At 48.0% G+C, this 20,428-nt stretch overlaps 1 protein-coding gene across 7 annotated transcripts in view; it reads left to right on the forward strand.

The window, feature by feature from the left end:
* Nucleotides 1-20,428, forward strand: part of SLC7A6 (solute carrier family 7 member 6) — a 43,220-nt gene that overhangs the window by 14,019 nt on the left and 8,773 nt on the right. For all 7 annotated transcript variants that reach the window (XM_033219791.1, XM_033219796.1, XM_033219797.1 and 4 more), the window contains 4 exons: nt 13,679-13,804; nt 16,986-17,130; nt 17,853-17,976; nt 18,203-18,306. In XM_033219791.1, the coding sequence (XP_033075682.1) occupies nt 13,679-13,804; nt 16,986-17,130; nt 17,853-17,976; nt 18,203-18,306 (499 nt within the window). The remainder of the gene's footprint in view (nt 1-13,678; nt 13,805-16,985; nt 17,131-17,852; nt 17,977-18,202; nt 18,307-20,428) is intronic.

A 20,428-nucleotide genomic window follows, 5' to 3' on the forward strand; every position in this document is an offset into this window, starting at 1 on the left:
CGCTAGTTGTAAGCCCAGAAAAAACCCCACCGGTGTTGAGGCCTTTATTCTGTTGCTGAAGGAAAAAAAAAAAAAAAGAATTATTTTATTTCCCAGATTTTTATCTTAAACCAGTTAAAGGCGTCAGTGAGAAAATAGGCTTCACTAGACTCTGGGAGTCCTACGCTATTAAACCTGAGGCCCACAGGACCCTTTCCTGTCTGCCACTGCTGCTCTTTGTGGCTTGCTCTGAGCAGCAAGTACGACAATGAAACACCTTTTCTTCCTGCTGTACCAGACTTCTTTACACTGACTTTGTAAACAAGCTCTGCCTGCAGCCACACTTGAGTTTCTGCGGATAGAACCTGAGAGATCCCAGTTGATCCCTCTTTATTTTCCTTTTTCTCTTACGGGGTAGTAAGGAGAAAAGATTGCTGTGAATTTACCCAGCCTTGCAGAACTAGCGTTTTAAATGAGAAAGGCCCAGAATTCTATGTTCCTTAGCACTGTACTGCCAGAGGTACTTAATAATATTCTGTTCTTTCCACATGTCCGCTTGCAAAAGCATTGGCAGTATATGCAGTTTATCCAGTGTTAAAAATAGCCCGAGAGTACCTTGGAGTTAGCAATAAAGGACTGTAGAATACCCATGCCTCTTGACTTTATAAAATTTGCTAAAGACAAATTAAAGGGAAAATGCTCCATATTCCTTAGGATAGTGAGAGGGAAACAGATACCCTTAGGATTAGGGAAGGCAGCTGCTCAGCTATATGTCTGATAGGCTTTGGCTAGGGAGACTCTGGTCTGACTGAGCTTTCTAAAAAAGGGAGTAATTTTCTGATTATAAAATACATTTATGGCCGGGCGCGGTGGCTCAAGCCTGTAATCCCAGCACTTTGGGAGGCCGAGACGGGCGGATCACGAGGTCAGGAGATCGAGACCATCCTGGCTAACACGGTGAAACCCCGTCTCTACTAAAAATACAAAAACTAGCCGGGCGAGGTGGTGGGCGCCTGTAGTCCCAGCTACTGTGGAGGCTGAGGCAGGAGAATGGCTTAAACCCGGGAGGCGGAGCTTGCAGTGAGCTGAGATCTGGCCACTGCACTCCAGTCCAGGCGACAGAGCGAGACTCCGCCTCAAAAAAAAAATAAAATAAAATAAAATAAAATAAAATACATTTATTAGGGCAGGCATGGTGGGTCACACCTGTAATCCCAGCACTTTGGGAGGCTGAGGTAGGAGGATTGCTTGAGCTCAGGAATTTGAGATCATCCTGGGCAAGATGGTAAGACCCTGTCTCTACAAAAAATCAAATTAGCTGGGCATGTCTTGGTGTGTGCCTGTGGTCCCAGCAATTCAGGAGGCTGAGATGGGAAGATCTCTTGAGCCTAGGAGGTCGAGGCTGCAGTGAGCTGTGTTCACGCCACTGCACTCCAGCCTGACCCTGTCTCCGACAAGACAGAGCAAGATCCTGTCTCCAACAAAACAAAACAAAACAAAAAAGCCTCATAAAGCATGTTTATTTAGAAAATTAAATTACTCTTAAGTCATCCAAAATCTACCACCAAAAGAAGAGTACTTTTTTTTTTTTGAGATGGAGTCTTGTTCTGTTGCCCAGGCTGGAGTACAATGGCACAATCTCGGCTCACTGCAACCTCCGCTTCCTGGGTTCAAACGATTTTCCTGCCTCAGCCTCCCGAGTAGCTGGGATTACAGGCGCCTGCCACCAAGCCCAGCTAATTTTTGTATTTTTAGTAGAGAGGGGCTTTCACCATGTTGGTCAGGCTGGTCGAGAAGAGTACTTTTATTTATTTATTTATTTATTTATTTATTTTTTTTGAGGCGGAGTCTCGCTCTGTCGCCCGGACTGGAGTGCAGTGGCCGGATCTCAGCTCACTGCAAGCTCCGCCTCCCGGGTTTACGCCATTCTCCTGCCTCAGCCTCCCGACTAGCTGGGACTACAGGCGCCCGCCACCTTGCCCGGCTAGTTTTTTTGTATTTTTAGTAGAGACGGGGTTTCACTGTGTTAGCCAGGATGGTCTCGATCTCCTGACCTCGTGATCCGCCCGTCTCGGCCTCCCAAAGTGCTGGGATTACAGGCTTGAGCCACCGCGCCCGGCCATTATTTATTTATTTATTTTCAATTTTTTTGAAATGGAGTCTAGCTCTGTCGCCCAGGCTGGAATGCAGTGAGGTGATCTCAGCTCACTGCAAGCTCCACCTCCCGGGTTCACGCCATTCTCCTGCCTCAGTCTCCTAAGTAGCTAGGACTACTACAGGTACCCGCCACCATGCCCAGCTAATTTTTTTGTACTTTTTTAGTAGAGACGGGGTTTCACCATGTTAGCTAGGATGGTCTCGATCTCCTGACCTCATGATCCGCCCTCCTTGGCCTTCCAAAGTGCTGGGATTACAGGCGTGAGCCACCGCGCCCAGCCGAGAAGAGTACTTTTAATAGTTTGATAGTGTCTTTCTTTTCTTTGTAGACTTGGCACCATACTTTGCTTATAATTTTATATTCTGCTTTTTAAACTTAGTGTATCACAAGCTTTTCCCCATTTCATAAAATGCTCTTCAAAAGCAACACTTTTTAGTGTTTTTTTTTTTTTTTTTTTCTTGAGATGGAGTTTCACTCTTGTTGCCCAAGCCAGAGTACAATGGCATGATTTTGGCTCACTGCAACTTCTGCCTCCTGGATTCAAGCAATTCTCCTGCCTCAGCCTGCCAAGTAGCTGGGATTACAGGCATGCTCTACCACACCCAGCTAATTTTTTGTATTTTTAGTAGAAACAGGGTTTCACGATGTTAGCCAGGCTGGTCGCGAACTCCTGACCTCAGATGATCCACCTGCCTCGGCCTCCCAAAGTGCTGGGATTACAGGTGTGAGCCACTGCACCCGGCCTAGTATTTTTTAATTAAAAGGTAAAACATAGCCGGGCGCGGTGGCTCAAGCCTGTAATCCCAGCACTTTGGGAGGCCGAGACGGGCGGAGGTCAGGAGATCAAGACCATCCTGGCTAACACGGGGAAACCCCGTCTCTACTAAAAACTACAAAAAACTAGCCGGGCGAGGTGGCGGCACCTGTAGTCCCAGCTACCCGGGAGGCTGAGGCAGGAGAATGGCGTGAACCCGGGAGGCGGAGCTTGCAGTGAGCTGAGATCCGGCCACAGCACTCCAGCCTGGGTGACAGAGCGAGACTCCGTCTCAAAAAAAAAAAAAAAAAAAAAAAGGTAAAACATAGATTTTATACATAATTTTAAAAATACAGAAAAATAGAAAAAAGAAAATTAAGAATCACCCATGATTTTACCTCCTACAGTACTCTTGTTACTATCTGGGTGAAATACTTTCTAGTATTTTTTGTGTGCATATGTATTGTTTTTAAATTAAAAAAAATTTTTTTTGATACGGAGTTTTGCTTTTGCTGCCCAGGCTAAAGTATAATGGCATGATCTTGGCTCATCGCAACCTCCGCCTCCTGGTTCAAGCGATTCTCCTGACTCAGCCTCCCAAATAACTGGGATTTCAGACATTCGCCACCACACCTGGCTAATTTTGTATTTTTAGTAGAGACAGGGTTTCTCCATGTTGGTCAGGCTGGTCTTGAACTCCTGACCTCAGGTGATCTGCCCACCCTGGCCTCCCAAAGTGATGGGATTATAGGTATGAGCCCCCACTCCCAGCCTATCTATTATTATTACTATCATTTTTTTCTTTTTTGAAACGGAGTCTCGCTCTGTCGCCCAGGCTGGAGTGCAGTGGCACACGATCTCTGCTCACTGCAACCTCCGCCTCCCCTTCAAGAGATTCTCCTGTCGCAGCCTCCTGAGTAGCTGAGACTACAGGTGCATGCCACCACGCCCAGCTAATTTTTGTATTTTTGGTAGAGACGGGGTTTCACCATGTTGGTCAGGATGGTCTTGATCTCTTGACCTCGTGATCCGCCTACTTTGGCCTCCCAAAATGCTGGGATTACAGGCGTGAGCCACCATGCCCAGTCATAAGTACCTTTTGAGGTTATCTTTTCTTGTAGGTTGTATACTGCTTTATAAAAATTTTTAAAAACTAATATTGGCTGGGCATGGTAGCTCATGCCTTGTAATTCCAGCACTTTGGGAGGCTGAGGAGGGAGGATCACTTGAGCACAGGAGTTTGAGACCAGCCTGGGCAACAAAGCAAGACCCCACCTCTAAAAAAAAAATAATCAGGCATAGTGGCAGTGGCACTGGTGTGCATCTGTAATCCTAGCTACTCGGGAGCCTGAGGAGGGAGGATCCCTTGAGCCCAAAAATTCAAGGTTGCAGTGAGCTATGATCATGCCACTGCACTCCAGCCTAGGTGACAGAATGAGACTTTGTCTCAAAAAAAAAAATTAATATTTAATCTCTTTCATCAAATACTCTTAGAAAACATGGTTTGAAGACACATAAGCAATTTCCAGGCAGTATAGTATAGTGGTTAGGATTGCAGGCCCCCATACCAGACTGGATTTAATTTTCAGCTTTATCATTGACCAACTGTTGATCTTGGGGAGTTAACTAATTGCTACCTCAATTTTCTCTTTTATTTTTATTTTTTGAGACAGAGTCTTGCTTTGTTGCCCAGGCTGGAGGGCAGTGGCTCAATCTTGGCTCACTGCCACCTCCGCCTCCCAGGTTCAAGTGATTCTTCTGCCTCAGCCTCCCAAGTAGCTGGGATTACAGGTGCGAGCTCCTGGCTAATTTTTATATTTTTAGTAGAGAGGGGGTTTCACCATATTGGCCACACTGGTCTCGAATTCCTGAGCTCAAGTGATCTACCCACCTTGGCCTCCCAGAGTGCTGGGATCATAGGCGTGAGCCTGTAAGTCGGGGCCGGCCAGCCTGTTTCATTCCACATGTACTTTCATCCAGATTCCTGGGGATCTGAATTCCTGCAAGCTTTCTCTCCTAGAAGCACTGGCTTTTCCAGAATCCAGGCCTGAGGGCAAGAACTTGCTTGCCATAGTAATGGCAAGTCATAAAACCACATCCTCTTCCGACAAGGGTAGGCTTTAGGGTTCAGCTTACTTACCTTCTTGGAACTTAGGTTGCAGTATTGGGCTTTCTACAGAGCTAGGATATGCTGAGAGAGTTTCCTTGAGTAAAGGCAGCCGTGGGAACAACATGGTTTCAGGAGACATAAATTGCACGAAACCAATTAGGTTATTTAGGGAGGAAAAAACCAAAGGTCTGCACTGAATCTAGGGTAAGACTTCGATAGGATAGGAGAATTAAGTTAGCCTTGAAATTGAGGCATCAGAGGGGTCCGGCTTGTTGGTTGGGAGACTGACTAAACAAGTTATAGCCACGCCATTCTAGACACTTAAAAGTTCCATCCTAGAAGGAAGGTCCCAGGAAGTCTGTATATAACCAACTCTAGGGCAGAGGCTGTAAGCTGGTGGCCTGTGAGCCAGATTTGGGCCCCAGAGATAGATCTGTTTGGTTTGTGGTGTTGTAAATAATTTTGAATTATTTGCCAACATTTTAAAATCAGGACTTGCCTTTTCTCTTGAAAAATCAAAAGTTCTGGCATCGTTGGACCCAAATTCCTGCCTGATACAATGAGCTGGATTTGAGTAGTCGTATCTCCTTTAAAAAAAATTTTTTTTTTTTGTTTTGTTTATTTAAAAGGAGTATCCCTATGTTGCCCAGGCTGGTCTCAAACTCCTGGCTCAAGTGATGCTCCCGCCTCAGCCTCTACAAGTGTGGAGGGCTGTGGCTCCTTGTTCTTTTTCTTTTTTTTTTTTTTGAGATGGAGTCTTGCTCTGCCACCCAGGCTGGAGTGCAGTGGCACCATCTTGGCTCACTGCAAGCTCCGCCTCCCAGGTTCACGCCATTCTCCTGCCTCAGCCTCCTGAGTAGCTGGGACAACAGGTGCCCGCCACCACGTCCGGCTAATTTTTTGTATTTTTAGTAGAGACAGGGTTTCACCATGTTAGCCAGGATGGTCTTTATCTCCTGACCTCGTAATCCACCTGCCTCAGCCTCCCAAAGTGCTGGGATTACAGTCTTGAGCCACTGTGCTTGGCCGGCTGTGGCTCCTTTTAAATGGAGTATGGACTCCCCAATCCACTGTAGTCCTCCACTTGTATTGTACCCAGAGTTTCTGGCCTTTGCTCACTCATGTTAGTTTCCTGGCCGCTGAAGGCACTGCACTTTCAGATCCTGGCTTTCTGGCTGTACCCCATCCCATTCCCAGGTTATACTGGCAAGGAGATCCAAGCAACTTTTTGTGGATTTCAGGCTATTTTATTTTACCTACTAATTATCCTAGAACAGTGGTTCTCAGCCAGAGGGGAGTTTGTCTTCCAGGAGGCATTTAGCAATATCTGGAGACACTTGGTTGTCACAGCTCCTGGGAGGAGGTGCTTTTTGCTTCTAATGACAGAGGTCACGGGGGCTGCTGAACATACCACCATGCATAGAACAGCTTCTCATCCCAGCACTTTGGGAGGCCGAGACGGGCGGATCACGAGGTCAGGAGATCAAGACCATCCTGCCTAACACGGTGAAACCCCGTCTCTACTAAAAATACAAAAACTAGCCGGGCGAGGTGGCGGGCGCCTGTAGTCCCAGCTACTCGGGAGGCTGAGGCAGGAGAATGGCGTGAACCGGGAGGCGGAGCTTGCAGTGAGCTGAGATCCGGCCACTGCACTCCAGCCCGGGCGACAGAGCGAGACTCCGCCTCAAAAAAAAAAAAAAAAAAAAAAAAAAAAAAAAAAAAAGAACAGCTTCTCACAGTAGAGACTTACCTGGCCTAAAATGTCAATAGTGCTGAGGTTGAGAAACTCTGTCTTAAGGGTGCACTCTGTTCATATGTGTTCTGGGGTTTTGGAATGTGGTGAGGCAGGGCCGCAGGCTGCTGACTGAACTCAGGAAGTTTAGGGGCTCATACTCACTTGTGGGACGAATGGGGAGTAATATTCGTTCTTGAGGTAGGTACATAGGGTCTCCTCTTTGCCAAGGTGACCAGCAGGATTCACAGTAACCCAGGTGCCCAGTATTATGAGTACTTGATTTGGCTGCAGAAGGGTGATGTTTCTGGCTTGGGTATTGTCAGCCCATTTATCTTTGTGGGCTTTGACCTCAGGATCCTCCCTCTTGTGTAGGCTCATACACATCAATGGAAAGTATTTGCTTTGAAGATTTCAACATGGAAGTAGTTCATTGCTGACACAGCAGCATCAAAACTCAGCGGGGTTTGTTTGGCAAGGGTGACAGTGAGCAGGAGGAAGAGAAGGAGGGAGACTGGGAAGGATGAGACTGGAGGGAAGAAGAAACACTGTATGATCACTGAGTATCCATTATTTCCATGGTTTCTTGCTGTCTTGGACCCAGGCCTGGTCAGAGTTCTCAGTAGAAAGGATACACTCCTTATTTTGGCTAGTTGCTATGGACAGACAGCTTTCATGTTCTGAGAGTGATACGGACCTAGGGAGGACTGGGTCTTGATCATAGTTGTTTCAAGACTCCAACCCTATATATATAGTTTGAATGTCTTCATAATGGGACTAAATGTATTTGTGTAATTAAAAACAAAGACACTGGCCAGGCTCAGTGGCTCATGCCTGTAATACTCAGCAGTTTGGGAGGCCAAGGCAGAAGGATCACTTGAGCCCAGGAGTTCATGACCAGCCTGGGCAACATAGCAAGAACTCGTCTCTTAAAAAACAAAATAAAACAAAAAGCCACACAAAAAAACAAGGATACTTTTATTTATTTATTTGTATTATTTTATTTTTTTTGAGACGGAGTCTGGCACTGTTGACCAGGCTGGCGTTATGTGGCATGATCTCTGCTCACTGCCATCTCCGCCTCCCGGGTTCACGCCATTCTCCTGCCTCAGCCTCCCAAATAGCTGGGACTAACCAGCACACCCAGCTAATTTTTTGTATTTTTAATAGAGATGGGGTTTCACCATGTTAGCCAGGATGGTCTTGATCTCCTGACCTCGTGATCCACCCGCCTCAGCCTCCCAAAGTGCTGGGATTACAGGCATGAGCCACCACGCCGGGCAAGGATACTTTTAAAAAAGATAGATATATTACATATTTATATACATCCCAGGAGGTAGCTGCTGATTCTGGGATCCCCATTTGGAAGGGTTTACCTTCCCTGGAGTGTTGAAGAGCATTTCACTCCTGAATGTCTTGTAGTTGTCCCCTCCCTACCCTGCCTCTCTTCCTTCCACATTTTTTTTTTTTTTTTTTTTTAGACGGAGTCTCACTCTGTTGCCCAGGCTGGAGTCCAGTGGCGTGATCTTGGCTCACTGCAACCTCTGCCACCTGGGTTCACGCGATTCTTCTGCCTTAGTCTGCCGATTAGCTGGGACTAATTAGCACACGCCACTATGTCCAGCTAATTATTTCGTATTTTTAGTAGAGACGGGGTTTCACCATACGGGCCAGGCTAGTCTCGAACTTTGACCTTGTGATGTGCCTGCCTTGGCCTCCCAAAGTGCTGGATTACAGACGTGAGCCACCGCACCTGGCCTTTCTTCCACATTTTTAAAATTATTTTTGTTTAGGGTTGCACTCCTTTGTCCTTGAATGCCCCTTTATAATACTCAGCCTGTCTGGGAGGAATTGGAAGGTTTCCCTCCACTCTCTGTTGCCTGTGGGAAAAGAGAGTTGTGACTACTGTCAGTGTAGCTGGGAGTACAGCTTCAGATTGCCAGGCCATCTCCTCATCAGAAAGAGAGTATGAAAGGCACAGTTCTGCCAGAGGGTGCATATGTTTTCACTATTAACTTGGGTTTCAGACAACAGAAAACCTTTAGCAGCATGGCTCAAACATGTTGATGTTTGTTTCTCTCACATGTTAAAAGGAGGCAGTGTGGGTTGGATGACTTCAGTTCTTCAGGGAGTCAGGTTCATTCCTTCTGTCTTCCTGCTCTGCCATCCTCAGCCTGTGACTTCTAGCCGGTGGTCCAGGATGGTTACTAAAGCTCTAGCTGTCATGTCTGCATTGTAACTGACAGGAAGGACAAAGACACTGCCTCCCTCATTTAAAGATGCTTTCTGAGGTCTTATATGAAATGTTTGCATACATCCCGGGAGAAAACCTGGTTGCACAGCCATACCTACCTGCAGGAGAGGCTAGGAAATGTCAGCTTTATTTTGGACAGACATGACTTCAGCTAAAATTTCTATTACGAAGGAAGAAGGGAAGAACAGATAGAGGAAGATAACTAGCCATCTGTGCCGCAGAGACTTTGGAGATTTGTTTCTGCTTTGGCTTTCCGTCTGGATGTGCCATTTGAGTTCTCCTTTCTCAGCAATAAGCTCCTAGAGAGCCTTGAAGACCCTCATGTGGGTCCCACGCTCATTGGTGCAGGCTTGTCCAGCAAGGAAATGAGATCAGGAGAAGAGGGAAGGTTTTAATTGTGGTAGCTGAATCTTAGCATCTGGCTTTAAGGCCCAGTTGTTGACTTTGTTTGAACTCTGATAGTTTATGGTAAGGCTAGAGGGGCTGGGAGTTCTAGGAAGCAATAAAGGAGTAAGGATCAGATGGTGAAATTTTGTTTCTTAATTAGAATCAGGAGAACAGTCAAGGGACTTGGCTTCTGCTTGACAGACTGTTCTAGGAGCTCTCTGTTCTCTGGCAGGGCTGAGAATAGGGTGAGGCAAGCGAGATGCCTGGGGCCAGCGTTGAAGGGCATACTCACTCTCAGGTTCCTGTATGTGGTCCCCTGAGAATGAGTGCCTCCTTAAATTTTGTGCCCTAGGTGCATCCTAGCTTCACACTGCCCTGGCTCTGCCTTCTGGTGCTACATTGTTGCTAATGAACAATTTTTATTTTTAAACAAATTCTTTTTTTTTTTTTTTTTTTTTTTTTTTGAGACGGAGTCTCGCTCTGTCGCCCAGGCTGGAATGCAGTGGCCGGATCTCAGCTCACTGCAAGCTCCGCCTCCCGGGTTCCCGCCATTCTCCTGCCTCAGCCTCCCAAGTAGCTGGGACTACAGGTGCCCGCCAACGCGCCCGGCCAGTTTTTTGTATTTTTTTAGTAGAGACGGGGTTTCACCGTATTAGCCAGGATGGTCTCGATCTCCTGACCTTGTGATCCGCCCGTCTCGGCCTCCCAAAGTGCTGGGATTACAGGCTTGAGCCACCGCGCCCGGCCAACAAATTCTTTTAAAATTTTTCAGGGACCATGCTAATCTTTGCGTCGTTCCAATTTTAGTATACGTGCCGCTGAAGTGAGCACAAACTATTTTTATTTTTATCTAGAAAGAGGCGTATGTTCATGGTAAACCAGTCATAAGGGCACACAGTGGAAAAGGTCTCCCTCCCTCTCCACAGCTTTAGTCTTTCTCCCCAGAGGAGCCACTCTCACCAGGTGCTTTTGTATCCTTCCAGCTGGTCTACTGGAATGGACTCTGCAGGCATGTCCACAAACAGCTGCCTTCATTCATTAGTTTAGCACATAGTTGTTGAATTTCCACTGTGTGTAATATTTACCTGTGTGCAGAGAGACCAAACCTGTAGGACATTTATGGCAGGATAGAGGGAAGGAGAAGGATCAGAAGTGAGACCCATTGTCTGTTAGTGGGTCTGAGGAGTGCATCAGCTTTTCTTCCCCTTGGAGCTGCAAACAAGAAGCACAGTTAGCACTGCCAGGATATTGTCAGTCTCTTTCTCCATCTGTATTTCCACCTTTTTGTGTCTTTCTCCTTTTGTCCTCTTCTCTCTGTCTCTGCCTCCTTGTCTCTTATCTCTCACCCCTCTGTCTCTGTCTTCTGTGTATTTTCTCGTCTTTCTTTTTTTGTTTGTTTGTTTTTTTTTTTAGAGACAAGTTCTCTCTCTGTTGCCCTGGCTGGAGTGCAGTGACTATTCACAGACGCTATTACAGTGCACTATAGGCCCGGACTCCTGGGTTCAGCAATTCTCCCACCTCAGCCTCCCACACAGTTGGGACTCCAGGTGTGCAACGCTGCCCCGACCCCTGTCAGTCTTTTTGTCTAAGCTGCATGCCCTCCCACTTCTGCTTCTTTTTGTGGTTCTGCTTCCCTCCTCTACTTACTTATGGTTTCTGTCCCTTTGTTACTAAGGGCTTGTATGTGACTTTGACTTGCTGTAGCTCCTGACCCTTCTGCCCATTACTGTTAGATTCAGTTTCTTGGTATTCCAATTCTGTGTTTCTGGGAGAGGCAGTATAACAGAGTCAACTTGGGTCCAATGTCTGGCTTCATCAGTCATGATGGGGAAGGGGGAGCAATTCCTAAGAAGGAGCTGGGCAGGTACTTCAAAACATGGCTACTGTACTGTCCAGGGGCCTATGGATTACCGATGCCTATTAACTAGGTAATCCGTATGTTAGCTGATTGAGGCTTAACCCCATACCGGTAGCTTTGATCATCAGGGTAGGTGCCTGGGAAGACCTGCCAGCAGCATGCATTTCTTTGGGCTTCTTCTCCCCTCCCGTTTGACCACTGTCCCCCTACTTCCACATCATGATTGACTAGTAAGCACCTGTGTTACTTGCCAGTGTACTGAGTGAAAGCTCTTTGAAGCCATCGAGCCTGCCAGCTGCCACCTGTGTTCATTTTCACAGGCTGGCCGTAGGCACTTCTCTCCATTTGAATGGAAGAATATCCAACTTTCTGACAATTTGCCTTGCCCCAGGGAATTGGAAGTTAGAGTGAAAATCTTACCACCTTGGTTCCAACCAGAGCTTATCAGTACCCCTGTTTGCTTGGCGATGAGCTTAAGAAAACAACATGGCCAGGTTCAGTGGCTCATGCCTGTAATCCTAATACTTTGGGAGGCTGAGGCAGGAAGACTGCTTGAGCCCAGGTGTTCCAGACCAGCCTGGGGAACATAGCGAGACCCCTGTCTCTAATTTTTTTTTTAATTAGCTGGGTGTGGTTGTGTGCACCTGTGGTCCCAGCTAATAGGAGGCTGAGGGTCACTTGAGCCCTGGAGATCGAGGCTGCGGTGAGCTGTGATTGTGCCCACTCCAGCCTGGGTGACAAAGCAAGACCCTGTCTCAAAAAAAAAAAAAAAAAAAAAGAGGAAGAAAGAAAATAAAATGATATACTGCTGTTGCTTTCTGAGAATTTGTGATCTTGGAGAAGCATGACCCAATCACCTGAGGGAGAGATTTGAGACAGGTGTCTACGTGACGATAGCATAGACACTAAGCTGTGCTAAGAAGCAGGAATGCCATGTGGTTCAGGAGACAAAGAGCTCAGAGAGGGGCTGGCTGGTGTATTTAGAGAAGGTTTTACAGAGGAAGAGGAAGCGGGGGCTGAACTAGACCTTGAAAGTGGGAGTTGCTGTTAGCTATGGCAGGAAGAGGAGGGGAGGACATTTCTTTTTATGTGTATGTCTGGTACGAATAAGAGAGAGAGTCTGGCTGAAGGAGAGAGTGCAAAGTGGGTAGGAGTAAGTGGAGTTGGCCTAGAGATGGGCCCAAAAGATTTTGTAATAAGATTTGAGGTGCACATAAAAGTTCTATTTTTGGATGCTAGAGGCAGTACTTACAGATGTCACTGCGTTCCTTCCTGCTGGATATTGCTCTTATGTCCTCCCTATGGATCAGAGCAGTCATTGTTTAGCAGGAGCAAAGTGCCAGGGCTCTCAGCACAGGGTCCAGATGTCACTGAGGTGTGTGAGGAGCTAGAACTTAAGGCCACGTGAGCCTAGGGAGTACCCTAGTGGGTGCGCTTCTCCATGGACTTCATTGAGAATTGGGAGGTATGGGTAGGAATGAGGGTAGAAGTGATCAGTGGGCTTGGGAATGTGAACTTAGAAATGGTAGTTAGCTTCTCTCAGCCTCAGTTTCCTCATCCATAAAATGGGAATAGGAATATCTGTATTTTGGAGTCATGAGAATTGATGCAGAGGTGTATGTGAAATTTTCAGGCATATAACAGACTTTTTTTCTTTCTTTCTTTTCTTTTTTCTTTTTTTGAGACAGGGTCTTACTCTGTCATCCAGGCTGGAGTGCACAGCTCACTGCAGCCTCAACCTCCTAGGCTCAAGTGACCCTCCCACCTCAGCCTCCTGAGTAGCTGGGACTACAGGTGTGCACCACTACGCCCAGCTAATTTTTATATTTTTTGTAGCGACAGGGTTTCTCCATGTTGCCCAGGCTGGTCTCTAACTCCTGGGCTCACAGATCCATCTGCCTCAGCTTCCCAAAGTGCTGGGATTATAGGTATGAGCCACTGCACCTGGCCTTATTTTTACACTTACATTGTGTAAAAACTTACACTTACATTGTGCAAAACACTGTCTGTCTAATTTCTTAGGTAACCTGCCATCTGCATTCAAATTTACCTCACTTACTGATGTGTTTCTTTTGGCCATGAAGAGGTCTTATGTCTCCTGTGGTTTGGAACCTTGGGAGTCTGGGTGGGAAAGAGTGGGTGAAATCACCCATCCCTGGGCCTGGGGGGGATTCCCAGAAATGGTGCTGGCCATCAGGATGCATAAGTGTGTATTCACGCATGCCTTCATATCCTTGAGCGCCAGTAGTGATGGACGTGCCTGGGTGCTGTCAGCTGGGGCGGGTGCAGGGTGTCCCCTCGCTTGCCAGTTCACCTTGTTCTGACTGGTCTATTGGTCCCTCTGCCTTAGGCAGGAAGGGCAGAAAGTGGTGCTCTCTGTAAAGAGGGGTTGGGCCCCTGTGCCCTCAACTCAAGCCTACCAGTGACTTTGTGGTTTTCCTCCTAGGCCTGCTGACATTTGTGAACTGTGCCTATGTCAAGTGGGGCACACGTGTGCAGGACACGTTCACTTACGCCAAGGTCATAGCGCTCATTGCCATCATTGTCATGGGCCTTGTTAAACTGTGCCAGGGTAAGTAGTGGGAAGGGGGGGTACCACCAGGAGTTCCTCTGGATTCCCTGAGGAGGACATGGGGACTCTGTTAGCTTCACTGCTCAACTGTTTCTATGTACATGCTAGCATGTGTCAGTGAGTGCAAGAGATGGGAGTAGATTTCTTTCTGGGCTTTCTGGGCCAGGCTGGCTTGGCCAAGTGGACATGAGTCAGCCTCTCCCTCAGGGCTGGTTTCCTTTGGTGGAGGCTGGGAGCATTGCAGGAAGCCAGCCAAGGGCCTAGGAGCTCCTGAAGCTTGGGTCATGATTGGGTCATAAAAGTAATCTGTGGGGATAGAGTGGCTCCTATTTGTGGTTTGTGACTGCCAAGCTGACAAGTAGGAAGACTGGGCCCTCCTTGAGACAGGTGGCAGGGGATATGGAGCTGGAAGTGGGGTATGGAAATGGGTGGTTATTTTGCAGCCTTTACTTTTCATCTGAACGTGTATTCAACAATCCCTCCCCAAGTCAGCTCTCAGAAAAATATTAAAATGTTGTGCAATTGGCAGTGTCTTTCCTGCATGTTGGCTTTAGAAAGCTTTTCGTTCCTGGATCAGAGAGGACTGGCAGTGAGGGTAATAGGCCTACCAAGCTCTCATGAGCCCTGGAGAGGTCTTGAGGTGTCTTTAGCCACAGATATCTCAATCATCTCATAGCCTAGGTCTCTAGGTCATCAGTCCTAGTGATTGTACACAGCTCCCTGGCTGTGTACAATCACCCGGGGAGCTGAGACCCTAATCTCAAATCTATTGGATCACATTCTGGTTGGTTTGGAGTCTAAAAAGCTGTGCTTTTAAGAATTGCCCTTGGCCGGGTGCGGTGGCTCGCGCCTGTAATCCCAGCACTTTGGGAGGCTAAGGCGGGTGAATCAGCGGGTCAGGAGTTCGAGACTGGCCTGGCCAACATGGAGAAACCCCGTCTCTACTAAAAATAAAAACATTAGCTGGGCGTGGTGGTGTGTGCCTGTAATCCCAGCTACTTAAGAGGCTGAGGGAGGAGAATGGCTTGAAACCAGGAGGTGGAAGTTGCAGTAAGCCAAGATTGTGCCACTGTCCTCTAGCCTGGGTGACAGAGCAAGACTCAGTCTCAAAAAAAAAAAAAAAAAAAGAATTGCCCTTGTTGGGCTGGGTGCGGTGGCTCACGCCTGTAATCTCAGCACTCTGGGAGGCCAGGAGGCTGAGGCAGGTGGATCACCTGAGGTCAGGAGTTCGAGACCAGCCTCGTCAACATGGAGAAACCCTGTCTCTACTAAAAATACAAAAAATTAGCTGGGCGTGGTGGCGGATGCCTGTAATCCCAGGTACTTGGGAAGCTGAGGCAAGAGAATCATTTGAACCCCGGGAGGTGGAGGTTGCAGTGAGTCGAGATCTTGCCATTGCACTCCAGCCTGGGCAACAAGAGCGAAACTCCGTCTCAAAAAAAAAAGAAAAAGAAAAAGAAAAACAGGCCGGGCGCGGTGGCTCAAGCCTGTAATCCCAGCACTTTGGGAGGCCGAGACGGGCGGATCACGAGGTCAGGAGATCGAGACCCTCCTGGCTAACACGGTGAAACCCCGTCTCTACTAAAAAATACAAAAATCTAGCCGGGCGAGGTGGCGGGCGCCTGTAGTCCCAGCTACTCGGGAGGCTGAGGCAGGAGAATGGCGTAAAATCCGGGAGGTGGAGCTTGCAGTGAGCTGAGATCCGGCCACTCCACTCCAGCCTGGGCGACAGAGCGAGACTCCGTCTCAAAAAAAAAAAAAAAAAAAGTAAAAGAAAAACAGAATTGCCTTTGTTGATTCTCGGGCTGCTGGTCTAGCCTGTGTACTTACATCAAGTTAGTAGAGCTAGCCATGTGGATGTCCCTGGAGGCTCGGGAGCATCCTGGGGTCAAATTGCATTTTGAGTAATCCTCCCCTGAAGATCTGTTCCTTAGGGAACCACTGCTGTGTATGAGGATGGACACCCCTGAGGACAGGGGTCTCTATTTTCTCTTCTCTTGCTGCATAACTAGCTCTTTTTACCACATGAGAGCTGGGTCTAGGCTTTCTTCAGGGTATGACAATGGGGTTCCTTAGAAGTCTGGGTCTTGTTAAAAACCCCAGTGTGTCCAGAGGGTCTCTGTCCTGGGTAGCTGGGTGCTGTCCCCGGGGCTTTTGGGTCTGCAGTCTCTGAGGCCTCTGAGGAGAATGACAGGCGTCTGGGCCTGGGCTGGCTCCCCAAAGGGTAGGGGTGGCCCAGGCCTAGTGAAAGATAAGGTCTCAGTTCCTCTATAGCATGTGATCTCCCCCAGGCAACCATAGCCACCGCAAGTAGAGCAGCAGAGAGTCCTTCCCGTGAGGCTGATGAACCCATTTGACCAAGTTGTGCAGTAGTCTGGCCCAGGAGAGGTAGTTCACAGGAAGGTCTAATTTTCAATGAAAAATGACTCCTTCCTGTGAAACGGGGTTCTTGACATAAATAGGTAGAAGAGCTGGGGCTTGCTGTGAGATCACTTGCAGGAAATGGAAATTCTTTTTTTTTTTTTTTTTTTTTGAGACGGAGTCTCGCTCTAGCCGGGGCTGGAGTGCAGTGGCCGGATCTCAGCTCACTGCAAGCTCCGCCTCCCGGGTTTATGCCCTTCTCCTGCCTCAGCCTCCGGAGTAGCTGGGACTACAGGCGCCCGCCACCTCGCCCGGCTAGTTTTTTGTATTTTTTAGTAGAGACGGGGTTTCACCGTGTTAGCCAGGATGTTCTCGATCTGCTGACCTCGTGATCCGCCCGTCTTGGCCTCCCAAAGTGCTGGGATTACAGGCTTGAGCCACCGCGCCCGGCCTGAAATGGAAATTCTTTAGGGTTTTGGAAGAAGTATTATCACATCAGAGGGCAGCCAGGAATGTCTTTGGTTTTTTATTGTCTAGTTTTATTAGAGGAATGGAGCTTTCCTGAGGAAGTGGGTGGTGTGGTCAAGTGTAGGGAGCTAGTGGTTGCTGATCTTTTGGTGTTAAATTATGTTTTTTTTTTTCTTTCCCCTACCTTCTTGTTTTTTCTTTCTTGTTCCTCCCCATTCCTCCTTTTTTTCATCTTCCCTTCCTCTTCCCTATTCTCCTTTCGTATCTTTCTCTTATACCTCCCATCTCTTCCTCCTTTCTTCTTTGGCCTGTTCCTTCTCTCTGAACCCCTCACCTGCCTTTGCCCCCACAGGACACTCTGAGCACTTTCAGGACGCCTTTGAGGGTTCCTCCTGGGACATGGGAAACCTTTCTCTTGCCCTCTACTCTGCCCTCTTCTCTTACTCAGGTTGGGACACCCTTAATTTTGTAACAGAAGAAATCAAAAACCCAGAAAGGTAAAGGCGGGATCACACTCTCACTCCCCAGCTTGGCTGGAACTCCTGCTGATAGTGGGCGTGGCTGCCCTCATCCTTCTCCTCCTCCCTCCGACTCTCCTCCCTCTTCTCCCTCCTCCCCCTTCTCCAGCTAGGAGGGGCTGAGGGCTAGAATTGGAGTGAGTGAAGGTGGGAAAGCCTTCAGCTCCCTGTCCTTATGTTCACACTGGAGGATACATAGGGTCCTTCCTAGAGGAGAGGCCCTTCAGTGGGGAGCAGCAGGCTGAGCTGGGGCTAAGGATTTAGGACCCTGCACCTTCAGTGAGGAGCAGCAGGCCCAGCTGCGGCAAAGGAATTAGACCTTGCACTGTGGTGCTGACACTACAGCCCACAGAACCAAAACTTATTCTGGCCAGCTGGGTCCCCAGCCTGGCATCTAGTCCCCAGGACACTGTTCCTGGCACTGTTCCTCTGAGATCATAGATGCAGGAGGATTATGAAACCCAATGGGACCCACTGGCCCTACTGTGGCAAAGATCAAATATTGATCATGAGCTATCTTCACAGAGAAAGTTCTCTTTTTCAGTAGAAAGAGCCCAGGGTCAAGGGGAAGGTGAGCCTGCCTCAAAGACTCAGAGGCCAGTGAACTGTTAAATGTTAGGAAAATCCTAGTGGAGACTTGATAAACTTTGTTCCCAAGGAGAGGTTGGTTCTAGGTAGTCCTTTCTCACTTGTCCTGACAGAAATTTGCCCTTGGCCATTGGGATTTCTATGCCAATTGTGACGCTCATCTACATCCTGACAAATGTGGCCTATTACACAGTGCTGAACATTTCAGATGTCCTTAGCAGTGATGCCGTGGCTGTGGTGAGTCTCTTGGGATCCCCATTTGTTCATCATCTCATGATGCTGAGCCACCCTGCACAGCTCAGTCTCTCTTACTGCACTCTCCTCAGCTCTGCAGGATGAGGTCATGAGTCTAGGCCAGAGGGTGGGCTGCTTAGCAGTGATTGCATTTGTTCCGAGATCATAGATGCAGGAGGATTATGAAACCCTGTCCTGTTTAAGTGCCTCTTCTGTGCCCTGCCTCCAGACATTTGCTGACCAGACGTTTGGCATGTTCAGCTGGACCATCCCCATTGCTGTTGCCCTGTCCTGCTTTGGGGGCCTCAATGCATCCATCTTTGCTTCATCAAGGTACTGTGTCTCTGTGTCACTGATAGTAGACCACAATATTTCATTCTTTGGGGCTTCGGGGTAAGAGTTCTTTTTTCCCTTCTTCTCATGGGCATACGGGGTATGTGTGTGTGTGTGTGTGTGTGTATGTGTGTGTGTATGTGTGTGTGTTTGGTATGTGGGCATGTACTTGCCTTTGTGCAAGTAGCACATCTGTGTGCTGGTAGCTCATGTTTCCATCTGAGATGAGGACAGATTGTGTGCTGATAGCTCGTTATGTGTTGATAGCTCGTATTTATGTGCTGATAGCTCATGTTATGTGTTGATAGCTCATGTTTATGTGCTTGTAGCTCATATTTTGTGTGCTGATAGCTCATGTTTATGTGCTGGTAGCTCATATTTTGTGTGCTGATAGCTCATGTTTATGTGCTGGTAGCTCATATTTTCTGTGCTGGTAGCTCATGTTTATGTGCTGGTAGCTCATGTTTCCATCTGAGATGAGGACAGATTGATGAAAGGTATAGGGGAGAAAGGCAACAGCTTGGAGTGGTGACTCGGGCAGGGACCAGATTCTAGGCTCCTTGTGGGTTATGCTGTAGCCCCAGGATTCATTTCTTCAGTAAATCATAATACCACTTGCTGTGTACCAGGTATTAGTGCTGTGTACAGGAAGACTTTTCCCCTCACTTCCCAGAAAATGCTGAGGCCATCAGGTCTCCTGATCTCCTCTCTGTGCAGACATCAATAAGCGCACTGGTCCTTCCTGTTGTTGCAGAGGAAGGAGCAGGTGTGCCTTTCCTGGCAGACCCTGCTACCTGGGCTCAGGGTTCCAGCACTTCCCCTCTTCAGCAGTTTGCTCCATCAGTTGGCCCTTCTCTTTGGTGGGTGCTCACTTGGAGACCAGCTCTCCATGAGCTTCTCTCCTCTCCACTTAGGTGAGTCACAAAATAGCATTTCACATCTCCCCTCTTCCCACTTACTGGATGTACTTCTTTCTATTTTTAAATTAATTTCTTTTTTAGAGATTGGGGTCTCACTATATTGCCCAGGCTGGTCTCAAACTCCTGGTCTCAAGTGATCCTCCCACCTTAGCCTCCCGAGTAGCTGGGATTAAAGGCATGCGCCACCATGCCTGGCCCCGGATGCACTTGTGAGACAGCAGTCTGTGCGTCAACTTTCATTCATTTTCCTGTTACAGTTTGGCTTCTACTACCTGAAAAATATTCTTATTAAGGCTATCTCTTTCTTAGCCTGTCTTTAGTCCTCATCCTGTTGGACCTCTGAAGCAAGTGATCCTGACCACTTGCCAATTTTGAAACGATCTCCATGGCTTCTATGACATAAGATACCTGAGAAGAAAGTATCCTGATTTCTCTTCCACTCACCCTATAACTGGTGGTGTCCCCAGGGCCGGGTGTATAATAGTCGTCCAATAAATATTTGCCACATAAACACACAGAAGGATGAAAAATAAAAGAGTTTTGTCCTGTTCATTCTTTTTACTGGTTTTCACACACCAGTCCATGTATTGTGCCTCCCTGGGGCAACCGAAGAATTAGAGAAGTCAAGGCCTTGTAAAAAGAACATAGTGTCTAGCGGGCGCAGGGCTCACGCCTGTAATCCCAGCACTTTGGGAGGCTGAGGCAGGAAGATCACCTGAGGTCAGGAGTTCGAGACCAGCCTGACCAATATGGTGAAACCCTGTCTCTACTAAAAATACAAAAAAAAAGGCCGGGCGCGTTGGCTCAAGCCTGTAATCCCAGCACTTTGGGAGGCCGAGACGGGCGGATCACGAGGTCAGGAGATCGAGACCATCCTGGCTAATACGGTGAAACCCTGTCTCTACTTAAAAATACAAACCGGGCGACGAGGCGGGCGCCTGTAGTCCCAGCTACTCGGGAGGCTGAGGCAGGAGAATGGCGTAAATCCGGGAGGCGGAGCTTGCAGTGAGCTGAGATCCGGCCACTGCACTCCAGCCTGGGTGGCACAGCAAGACTCCGTCTCAAAAACAAAACAAAAAAACACACACAAAAAATTAGCTGGGCATGGTGGCATGTGCTTGTAGTCCCAGCCACTCAGGATGCTGAGGCAGGAGAATTGCTTGAACCCAGGAGGCGGAGGTTGCAGTGAGCTGAGATTGTGC

Source organism: Trachypithecus francoisi, unplaced genomic scaffold (genome assembly GCF_009764315.1).
Source record: "Trachypithecus francoisi isolate TF-2019V2 unplaced genomic scaffold, Tfra_2.0 Lachesis_group10, whole genome shotgun sequence".
NCBI lineage: Eukaryota > Metazoa > Chordata > Mammalia > Primates > Cercopithecidae > Trachypithecus > Trachypithecus francoisi.